Here is a 12,380-nt window from a genome sequence, read left to right as displayed (position 1 = left end):
GTTTGCTCAGACTTATGTCCATTGAGTCAGTAATGCCATCCAACCACCTCATCCTCTGTCGTTCCCTTATCCTCCTGCCTTCAATCATTCCCAGCATCAGGTTCTTTTCCATTGAGTCAGCTCTTTGCATCAGGTGGGCAAAGGGTTGGAGCTTCAGCTTCAGCATCAGTCCTTCCAATGAATATTCAGGGTTGATTTCCTTTAGAATTGACTGGTTTGATCTCCTTGCTGTCCAAGGAACTCTCAAGAGTCTTATCAAACACCACAGTTTGAAAGCATCAATTCTTCAGTGCTCAGCCTTCTCTATATTCCCACTCATGGCATTAAACCAGATAAAAAATAAATCCAAATGAATTTAAAATCTGAGCAGTAACACAGAAGGAAGGCAATTACTAATGAAATGATGGTCCCAGAAATGGTCCCAGAACTAAAAGATATGAATCTGCAGGTTGAGAGGGCCCACCCAGTACCTAGTATGATGAATGGACAAAGATCCCTCCAGGGAATGCCATGGTGAAACATTAGATCACTCAGGACCAAAAAATCCTAAAAAGCTTCCAGAAGGGATAGGGCAAACCAGCACACACAGACAGGCTCAGAGGTGAGAAAGACGTCTGTTTTCTCAGTCTCTAGCACACACGGAGGCTGAGACAAGGAAAGAAGCCCAGAAATACCTGAAAGGAGGAGGGGTGCAGCTAAAACCCTAAATACAAGCAGCTCTCTCTTAACGATGGAGGTGGTGCAGACATTTCCAGCAATGTGAAGGGGGCTGCCTTCCCAAGAAAGCACTAGGAGATGTGCTCCACTGAAAAGAGGGAATAAAACAGGGAAAGGGGAACTGGGGCGCCACCACCAGTCAGATAATGAAAGGCACCCCCAGAATGATGGGGAAGGGAGATCCCAGCACAGCAGTGGGCTTAGCAGCCACAGATTGTAGTAGGAGGCACCCAGACAGATGTTTCAAGGGCAGGAAGGAAACCAAGAGGTTATCAGAGGTCTCTGAACATATCAGGAGATTCACATAAGCATGTGTCTGGCAATATGGATGCAAATACCGTTAAGATTCACCTGGAAGAATTGAAAATGGTTCTTCTGGGGAGGAAGAATTGGGGCTGGGTTGGGGGCTCGCTCTTTGTTTTTATAAGCCATCTAGAGCTACTTGACCTACATGTGTGTCTAGGCTGAATAAAGAATCACCTTTTTGTATGAAAAAAGTAGCAACAAACATTAAATATATAGTCATTTGTAAAACTAGGACTAACGAGAGCCACAGTGGGAAAGACCATGTACGTGATGTGCTCTGATAACGTCAGTCGAGCACAGCAATTTTTTCTTTTGCCTTTAAATTCTTTTAATACAAAAATACTCATACACAATCTTGCACACACAACTTCCAACCTTAAATGCTATTTCCCCCCAACCAGCGATTCTCAAATCTACATTTCAGTATACTCCCGCAGAAGTGAAGTTCAAGGTTTTAAGGTTGTCAGAGCTGGCAGTGGCACCTGGTACCGCAAAGGTGGAGCCTGGCCTCATTCTGTAGCACAACTATTTTTAAATGAGGAACGAACAGAGGAGCACATGCAAGAGGAAGGAAATGTGAACTGTTTTTAATAGTGGTATGTGCAGCAGTGGTACTAGTTTGCTGTTCTGAGGCTGTTGTATATATACTGTGGAAGAAACCAAATGAATCATTGTAGAATATCCCAATTCTATCATCTTCTGTGTCCTTGAAAACCCAGATTTTTAGTATGAAATAAAGATATACATATAAATATAATATGGGGCTTCCCAGGTGGTGCTATTGGTAAAGAATCCAACTGCCAGTGCAGGAGATGTAAGAGACACGGTTTGATCCCCTGGAGAAGACAATGACAACCCACTCCAGTGTTCCTGCCTGGGAAATCCAATGGACAGAGAAGCCTGGCGGCCTACAGTCTGTTGGGTGGCAAGAGAGTTGGACACAACTGAGCGATTAAACAACCTGGTCTGGCTTTTTTTTTTTTAATGTGGTGTTCAAATCCAGTGTAAGTTATATACAGAGGAATATAAGTAAATAAACACTGATTCCTCAAAAAGGGGAAGAATTTATTTGGAAGATTTTAAAAACAATTTGTGGACCATATCAGCTTTTTATAGAGAAGAGTAAACCTTTTTTAGATAGTATGTATATAGTTTGAAAATCTCAATAATAGTGTCATTCAAGACTGTCATATCTGGGTTGACCTATTTTTGTGCAAAATATATATATCTTGCCAGAAAATATAGGGCCTGTTTCTAGACTTTGCAATAAATTACACTCCAGTCAACACAAATTATTTGACAAACTAGTCAATTCCAAAGGCACAATAAAAATACTAGCTTCTAAAACGTTTGTGCCAAAAATTGCCCCATTGAAGTACACGAACTCTGACCGTGGGCTGTAACACTGGCCCCTAGGTTTGCATTTATATCTGCTGGAGAAGGGATAAAGGAAAATTAGCACCTCAGCGTGAGCTGGAGGAATGATTTCCCAACACCATGCTTCCTTGCATTCTAAAAACAAAGTTCGCTTTCTTTAGAATTTAATTGACTATAAGCTAGATACCACCCCATTAGTCTGTAAGGATACTGCTGTTCAATGGCTCAGTTGTGTCTCTTTGTGACCCCCATGGACTGCAGCACGCCAGGATTCCCTGGCCATCACCACCTCCTAGAGCTACTCAAACTCATGTCCATGGAGTCAGTCATGCCATCCTGCCATCTCATCCTCTGTCGTCCCCTTCTCTTCCTGCCCTCAGTCTTTCCCAGCATCTTTTCCAACGAGTCAGCTCTTCACATCAGGAGACCAAGTATGGAAGCTTCATCAGTCCTTCCAGTGAATATTCAGCGTTAATTTCCTTTAGGGTTGACTGGTTTGATCTCTTTGCTGAGGAGCTAAAAATGCGTTCGAATTTAATGCTATCTGATGGGGCGTTCCTCTGGGAGAAGTGGTTTGGAGATGCTCGGAGGGCGAGTTGGCTTCTCCCCGGGAAGAGCGGTTGCTAACGTCCCATCTGGCCTCACAGGTGAGCGAAATGGAGGTGAACGGGCAGTTCGAGTCGGTGTGCGAGTCGGTGTTCAGCGAGCTGGAGTCGCAGGCGGTGGAGGCCCTGGACCTGCCGATGCCTGGCTGCTTCCGCATGCGGAGCCACAGCTACGTGCGAGCCATCGAGAAGGGCTGTTCGCAGGACGACGAGTGCGTGTCGCTGCGGTCCTCCTCCCCGCCGCGCACCACCACCACCGTGAGGACCATCCAGAGCAGCACGGGTGAGTGTGCAGAGCCGGCCCCGCGCACCAGCCCCCGCCCCCCGGGCGGCGCCTCAACTGTCCCCAGACACTGCACGTGGTCTTCTCGCGGGTATCACACGGTCTCCAGTCACCAAACCCCACCCACTCCCCGCGAGGCATCCCAGCCTCCGGCCACAGTCACGCAACCCCTTCCTCTTCCACCTGCGTCTCCGGTATCACCAGAGGAAACTGCAACTCGGGGACTAAAGGAGACAGCACAGGGGGGAGATGTTCCCAAGATGCCCACCCAGCATCCTAGGACCAGTACTCTCATCCCTCCCAACTCCTGCTCTCCATCACCAAACCCTCCCGTTCAGGGCTATGACCCTCTCCACGAATCAGACACCCTGATTGCTGAGCATCGAAGAGCTGGAAAGCTTTTAAAATCCCAAGATATACACAAAATGACTCTCCCAAAAGACCTGAACTGTCATTGTGAGACAATAAGAAATGGATGATGTAGTAACACTGATTGCACAACTGATGTTTCCTTTCATTATAGCCAAAGGCAGATTTATTTCATTTTAAACCTCCTGACTATCTATACTCACCCAGCACCTCCTTTTCACTCTAAACTGAGTTTGGATTTATGCCACGACACTGTCTTTTGATCAGATTTTCGTCAGAGAGGCACAGAAGAGCTTAGCTGGTTTCCATGACACTGGACCTATGTAGGAATATAGCTGTGGATTGTGTGTGACAGTGTATGTATTGTTTTGGAGGGTTTCAGGGTACATTTTTTAAAATAACATTGGGTCCAAGAAGAAAATCCTCTCCATTGTAACTAGTCTTGACTTTGGTAGAATTTAGCATTACTCCAATAAAGACTAGTTCGATAAAAAAGATCATCATATCGAGTCAAGGTAAATGATTAATTAATTAGAAGGAAAAATCTATGCTAAACTATTCAGTTTTCATTCTAGGTGCCTCAACTGTCAGCAATTATCATTCAGCTTAGAACTTTTGCTGGCTTGAGAACTAATAGGTTCCCATCTTACTTGCAAGAAAGCCATTAGAGGTTAAACAACAGGTGTTCCTTCTGGACCAAGGCAAATTAGGATCTCAGGATTAGGGAAGAGATGCTTCTAGACTGTAGCTCAGCTGACCCACTGTATCCCAGCACCTCTGGCCCTGGGTGGCTGATTCCCACCAGAGACGGCGGGTGTGTGTTCTTGCTCACTAGGAGATTCTGCACAGCCACAGATGAGGTTAAGTTAAATAAAGTTGGTTCAGGAAATGAACACATTTTTAAATTCATTCACGGGCATACTTGTACATTTTTACATTTGTGCAATAAGTGTAGCTTGAAGGTGTGGCTGCGTCTCTAGTTTCGTCTTTGGTGTTTCCCTGTTTCCCCGCCCCCTCCCCACCCGCCTCCCCGCCAGCCCTGTCTGATCTGTTCTCTGTACAGCAGATTCATCACTCACCAGCTACTCTTCTGTGCTGCAATTGCTCCTTAAATACGCAAAATTCAGATCCTTGCCCAGAAGGGCCGAGGGAAGGAAAAGGGAACACCCCGCCCCAAATACCCTATTCTGTCTTTCCTAAGACCCTTGCCAGGTATGCTGAGGGTTCCCAGAGTTCAGATAATAAGCTCACCAGGTAAAATCCAAGTTGCCAGTTACATGTGAATTTCAGATCAATAGTGAATCATTTTGTAGTGTCAGTATATCCCAAATCTTTCATGGGACCTACTTACACTACAGAATTATCTGTGACATCTGTAGTGTTTCCTAAATCTGACAAGCCTATCAGAGAAGGAGGTGAAGGGGGCCTGGGGTGGGGGTGTCTTGTGTTGTTCCATTTAGAATTGGAGAGGCTTTAGCCAGAGGCCCTGTATGGGAGAACAGCGAAAAACAGGGAGCAGTCAACAAAAACCCCACAGTGCTGACAACATCTGCTTCACCTTGGGCTCTAGGAGACTTGTCCTAAGTCCTGGGCCCCGTCAGGGCGGCAAGACTCCAGGCTTGGCTGCAGCTGCAGGGGGTTACGGGCAGGAAGATGGAACTTGTCATGGGGAATGGTAAAGCATAAAATACCAGATTTGTATACAAGACAGCTGGTGATGTCACCCTTCATCATCCAAGTCAACATTATGATATATCGTCCTTACAGTCATAGAAAAATAAGCAAACAGCTTAAGAACTAAACGTTATAGATTCTAAGTAAAGCCTTTAGAATTCTGATATCACTTTTCCAAGGTTATCTATACCATGGATTTGTTCTTTTTAAAAAAAGTCATTTTAGGATATAATAAAGTTCTGTGCTTTTAATTCTACTTCTGTCATACTTCCTGTATTTCCTTCCTACCCCTCTTCTCTCTCTCTCTGTCACACACAGAGTTTTCCTTTTCTCTGTCATGATGATGTCAGTGCTATTATTAACATATTTTCTTCTATTAGTTTCCTTCCATAGAAAATCTGCCTTCTCATCGGACCTACTAGTTTTTGAAAGCATGCACTCATCTGTGTTAATCAGGAAATGACTTTGCTCTGATTTTAACCATTTCCCTTGTGCACACAGGTCAGATTTACATCTGTGTTCAGTAGGATGTGACATAGAGTTCGCCTTTGCTCATTATTCTTGGACATTCTCAATAGATTTTAAATTTCCTAAACTTTGCTTTGTCTGAAAAACAATTCATTTTTGTCAACTGCGGTTAATAGCTATTAACTTCCCCCCACAACAATCCACATTCTGTCTTTGATTTTTGTCAGCCCATTTTAAATGGTTCAGATGTTTAGCAAACTAGACTATTAAGCTTTTCTCCTCCAGTCTTTTCCATTCCTCATATGAGCAAAAAGAAACCACCGAGAAAGATCCACAGAAATGTCTACTGCCATGTGGGAGAGGCAGGAAGATGGGCTCGGCTCCAAGGGGCCCTAGGGAGCCCCTGGTGATATGACTAGGGATTAATGGAGACTCAAAGCCAACTAGGAACTGAGTTGGAGAGTGATGTATAGTTATGCTTCTTTTGGTTAATTGACATTTTGGTTTATATATGATACAGTCCTATATTATCTCCCTTTATTATCTGCTTCAAGCACTCAGATATCTCTCCACCTGATAGATTCAAGTAAGTTCCTATATAATCATTGCACCAAAGGGCTATTTGGTGAGGATTAGAGGTACTGTTCCTTGGTGGCTTAGATGATAAAGAATCTGCCAAAAATGTGGGAGACCTGGGTTCGATCCCTGGGTCAGGAAGATCCTCTGGAGAAGGGAATGGCTACCTACTCTGATATTCTTGCCTGGAGAATCCTATGGACAGTGGAGCACAGTGGGCTATAATCCATGGGGTCGAAAAGAATCAGACACACCTGAGCAACTAACACTGCTTCTAAGTTGCTTCAGTCGTGTCCGACTCTGTGCGACACCATAGATGACAGCCCACCAGGCTCTGCCGTCCCTGGGATTCTCCAGACAAGAACACTGGAGTGGGATGCCATTTCTTTCTCCAATGCATGAAAGTGAAAAGTGAAAGTGAAGTCGCTCAGTCATGGCCGACTCTTTGCAACCCCATGTACTGCAGCCCACCAGGCTCCTCCATCCATGGGATTTTCCCAGCAAGAGTACCGGAGTGGGGTGCCATTGCCTTCTCCGCAACTAACACTAAGAAAGTAAAAATTTTAAGTGGTCAGTTAGCCTCATGACTGTGGGAAAACAAGCACCATTACCTCAATCCTCTGAATATTTTAGGTAAAAGTAGAACTTGGTGCTAGAAATAGACGCAAACCTCCACTTCAGAGAACTGGATTCAGCTGGCCTTCTGTGAAATATATAAATGCAATTGTATGTGTTTAGGGATGAGATTTCTTTTTACTTCCTATGCTAAGCATCCAGGATCTATCGAAAGCATTGCCACATTGCAGCTAGACAGACTTCAGTCTGGTGACACAAGAGCCTGGATAAGCATAAGCAGTACATCACCATCAACAGATACTCATGCAGACACACACACACACGCGAGGTCAGAAAGGACACAAAATACGTCATTTGCAGTGGGGACGCAGCACATAGAAGCCGGAGGGTCAGTGGGTGTGGGCAGAGGGAGATGTTTTAAATAAACACACACTGCTTTTTATGATTTGTAAAGCCAATATAATATTTGAGTTAAAATAATACTCTCACAAAAATAGGCAAGCTATCATGACACATGATTCTCTGGTCTTTTAAAATATTTCCTCTGGTACATTACAAGAGTTTCAAGGAAGACTTATGTAACAATAATGTGACTTTATGAAGAGTAAGCATGTGCTACACTGTTGCTCCTGATATTTGGCTGGTGTGCTATATTCTTTTCATTAGGGGAAGCTCTTAAAAGTGAATGGGGTTGAAGTGGTCTCCTGTCCTTCATGGCGCCCCCAGGAAGGGCAGCAAGGGTCCAGGACAGAGCATCCTCCTGGGCGAACAGCCAGGGTCCTCAAGCAGGGAGTTCAACACAGTTTGCCCTTGTGAGTGTGGCTTGGGGCCACAGTGATCACAACATACATATTTCCAGTTTGATTTTTTCCAACAAGAGCAGTCACATTCTCCTTTAAACAGAGACACGCTTTTCCATAATCTTAACCTCACACACTCTCCCAGCCCCATATACAGAAGCAGTTACCCTTTAGAGCACCTGAGGTCGGGGCTAACGTCTGGGAGTTCTCACAGGTTTGGGTCATCACACCTGTTCAGCCATCCCATACAGAAAACCACACTGAACCTACCTTCCTTCATCCTACCCTCCGTACAGCCTGCTCCCCACACACCCGCCCCCAACAACAAACCCTAAACACACAAGATCTTGAGCAAAATGACGTTAAGGTAGTAATTTATATTTACAATATACATGGTAGGCACTCAATAATGGAGAAAGAAAAGTAAGAGAAGATGCAGAAAAATGCTTATTTTACTCTGGTATCATTGACATATTACATTGTGTAAGTTTAAGAAACTGTGATTTAAAAACTCCCAACAAACAAAAGTCCAGAACCAGATGGCTTCACAGGCAAGTTCTATCAAACGTTTAGGGAAGAGTTAACACCACCTAGCCTTCTGAAACTGTTTTTAAAAACTGCAGAGGAAGGAACACTTCCAAACTCATTCTATGAGGTCACCATCACCCTGATACCAAAACCAGACAAAGATACCACATTTTATACATTAGGGTGTAAGATGAGTTGATTTGATACATGAATATGTTGCTACATGGTGACCACCATAGTGTTAGCTAACACCTCCATCACGTCACATAATTATCATTTCTTTTTGATGGTGAGAACATTTAAGATCTATTCTCTTAGCAACTTTGAATGCAACACAGTGTTGTTGACTATAATCATGATGCTGTACATTAATCTCCAAAACTTATTCATCTTCTAATTGGCAATTTGTTCCTTAGATCACCATCTCTGCCTTTCTCCCACCCTCCAGCCCCCAGGAACCACCGACGTATTCTCTGCCTCAGCTTTTCTAGATTCCATATATATGTGAGATCATGCAGTGTTTGCCTTTCTCTGACTTATTTCATTTAATGTAATACCCTCAAGGTCCACCCATGTTGTCACAAATGACAAGATTTCTTCCTTTTCATGACAATAATATTCCATTGTGTATCAAATAGACTTACAAAGCAGAAACAGACATACAGCCTGAGAGGATGAATTTATGGTTGCACTTTCACGCATTGGAGAAGGAAATGGCAACCCACTCCAGTGTTCTTGCCTGGAGAATCCCAGGGATGGAGGAGCCTGGTGGGCTGCCATCTATGGGGTTGCACAAAGTCGGACATGACTGAAGCGACTTAGCAGCAGCAGCAGCAGCAGAGGGGAAGGATAGAGGGAAGGTTGGGGAGAAGGGATAGTTAGGGAGTCTGGGAAGGCTATGTACACACTGCTATATTTAAAATGGCTCACCAACAAGGACCTACTGTATAGCAGAGGGAACTCTGCTCAGTGTTATGTGGCAGCCCGGATGGGGGTTGGGGGGGTTGGGGCAGAATGGATACATGCGTTATATGACTGAGTAGCTATGCTGTGCACCTGAAACTATCACAGCATTGTTAATCAGCTGTACTACAATATAAAATAAAAAGGTTTTTTAATTTAAAAAATTAAAAACTATTTCCTCTTCATCCATACATCCCTCCATGGACACAGATTGTTTCCATATTGAGTCATTGTGAATAACGCTGCAGTGAGTACGAGTGAGAGTTGCTCAGCCGTGTCCGACTCTTTGCGAGCCCGTGGACTGTAGCCTGCCGGGCTCCTTTGTCCATGGAATTCTCCAGGCGAGAATACTGGAGTGGGTTGCCATTTCCTTCTCCAGGAACACTGCAGTGACCAGCAGAAAAATACTTAAGTACCTCACAAACTCCATATTCAACAGATGTTTGCATAACCAAGGTGACTTTCCCAGGGAAATAGTATTGCTATTAAAACAGGTTGAATCATAAAATATTAGCAATAGAAGAAAATTCTACATCATCCAGCCCACAGGTCTGCAAACCACAACCTAGGGGCCAAATCTAAGCTGCTTCCTATTTTTATAAATAAAGTTTTATGAACACAAAGTCACACATTTGTTTACATATTATCTGTACCTGCTTTTATCCTTTCACAGCAGAACTGAGTAGTTGCTGAAGACCATATGGTCCAGAAAGTCAAAAATATTTGCTCTCTGGCCTTTTACTGAAAAAGGTTATCACCACTGATCTCATCCACAGAACTCATTTTAAAGTAGGAAAACTAAGACCCAGAGTGGTAGGCCTGTAGCTGGAAGCAAAGTCAGAATAAAACCCCAGGTCAGCCAGCCATTGCCCTTTGCTTGTTTGAGCCCCAGCTCTACAAATTCACCAAGAATCCTTAGAGTTCAGAGGAAGTTCACTTCTTTCTAACAGGCACGAAGTTAATTAACAGGTTGTTTTTATAAAGCAATGAGGGAAAGGTTCAGAAGTCCAAAGGACAGATATAGGCCAGAAGTTTTTTTAAAACAAAGAACCTTTCTTTTCTACTCAAGATAAGATCAAGCAATAAATTTCAGATCTTGCCTGGACTGGTTTCTTGTCCCTCTGCTTACGAGGCTCCCTTCCTTGAATTTCTCCAAATATCCATGTAGGACTGGCGACGTCCACTTCCTCCCATCTTAGGAGGCTTAGACCAGAAAAAAAAAGAGCAAGATTTGTAGTAAAAGCTATGCCTTTTGTGGGGAAACTTCTCTGCTTTTTAATATCTGAGAAAACTGACTGTGATGATTCTGGGAAGAATTTGGTTATAACATTTCTACTTTGGGGCCCTCAAGGTGGCATTCTTCTGTACTCTGAATAGCAATATTATAAAGTCATAAAATACAGAAGTCCTATCAACACTGAAGAAGATAGAGGGGTCTGTCTCCTCCAGCAGTTCTGTCGCATATAAATCACCTCTAAGGGGTGTGGAGAAAAGGGAACCCTCTTACACTGTTGGTGGGCATGTAAACTGCTACAGCCACAATGGAGAACAGCGTAGAAGTTCCTCAAAAACTAAAGACAGAGCTACCATATGATCCTGCAGTCCCACTCCTGGGCATATATCTGGAGAAAACTATGATTCAAAAGCTTACATGTACCCCTGTGTTCACAGCAGCACTACTCACAGTATCCAAAACATGGAAGCAACTAAAATACCCGTCAACAGATGAAAAGATAAAAAAAAATGTATGTATACATGCACCATAGAATACTGCTCAGCCATAAAAAACAGAGTGCAACAATGCCATTTGCAGCAACGTGGATGAACCTAGAGATTATCATATTAAGTGAAGTCAGTCAGAAAGAGAAAGACAAACACCATATGATTTCGTTTATATGTGGAATCTAAACTATGACACAAATGAATTTAACTACAAAATAGAAACAGACTCACAGACGGAGAGAACAAACTTGTGGTTGCCAATGGGGAGAGGGTAGGAAAGGGATCTGGGAGTTTGGGGTTAGCAGATGCCAACTATTACATAGAGAGAGAATGGATAAACAACAAAGGTCCTACTGTATAGCACAGGGAACTATACTCGTATTCTGTGATAAACCAGAATGGAAAAGAATATGAAAAAGAATGTGTATATATATATATATATATATATATATATATATATATATATATGTATAAATGAATCTCTTTGCTATACACAACATTGTAACTAACACAACATTGTAAATCAGCTATATTTTAACAAAATAATTTTTTAAAAAATCACCTCTCAGGACCAGTGCATCAGGTCTGGAGGTATCATGCTCCATAAACAGCCTGCATATCTGCCTTTGCCCACCTCAGGGGTTGTCACAGGGCTAGTAGTGATGGAGTTCCAGTGTCTTCCAGCCTTGAGGGTTGTTGTGAGGTTCAAACAAGACCATTAATAAGGAAGCACTGTGTACAGTTCACATAATGTCTCTCTGTTGGCTTTGATTTTAAATCTCTCAATCTGTTTTAGTTTAATAATGATGATAATGGCTAATCTTGGAGCATTTACTCCTTGGCAAGCACTATGAACCAGCTGTGGAGATTATCTCGTGTAATCCTCATGAGCAGTCTATGACATGTACAGGATATGATATCATTGTTTTCACAATACAGGAAAAAATATTAAGGCTTATTAGCAAGTTTAAACAGCTTGACCAAGTTAGTAAGTGACAGAGCAGGCTCTTAAATTCTCTTTATTTTGTTTTTAAGATAGAGTAGAATGACTAAGAACTTGAAATTTATTTATTAGCCACAGTGCATGGCATATGGGATCTTAGTTCCCTGACCAGGGATTAAACCCTTGCCCCTTGCACTGAAAGCACAGAGTCTTAACCACTGGACCACCAGGGAAGTCCACACTTCAATTCTCTTTACTCATCAATAAGTGCTTAGTAAAGTACAGTATTCAGTTCAGTTCAGTCGCTCAGTCGTGTCCGACTCTTTGCGACCGCATGAATCGCAGCACGCCAGGCCTCCCTGTCCATCACCAACTCCTGGAGTTCATCCAAACTCATGTGCATCGAATCAGTGATGCCATCCAGCCATCTCATCCTCTGTCGTCCCCTTCTCCTCCTGCCCCCAATCCCCTGA

General features: G+C 43.2%; 1 protein-coding gene across 15 annotated transcripts in view; it reads left to right on the top strand.

The window, feature by feature from the left end:
• Positions 1-12,380, top strand: part of DLGAP1 (DLG associated protein 1) — a 791,650-nt gene that overhangs the window by 640,144 nt on the left and 139,126 nt on the right. For all 15 annotated transcript variants that reach the window (XM_042239658.2, XM_027960728.3, XM_027960727.3 and 12 more), the window contains one exon: positions 3,048-3,288. In XM_042239658.2, coding sequence (XP_042095592.1) covers positions 3,048-3,288 — 241 coding nt within the window. The remainder of the gene's footprint in view (positions 1-3,047; positions 3,289-12,380) is intronic.

Source organism: Ovis aries, chromosome 23 (genome assembly GCF_016772045.2).
Source record: "Ovis aries strain OAR_USU_Benz2616 breed Rambouillet chromosome 23, ARS-UI_Ramb_v3.0, whole genome shotgun sequence".
Classification (NCBI taxonomy): Eukaryota; Metazoa; Chordata; class Mammalia; order Artiodactyla; family Bovidae; genus Ovis; species Ovis aries.
Note: the sequence above shows the minus strand (reverse complement) of the source record. Positions and strands in the feature narration are given on the sequence as shown.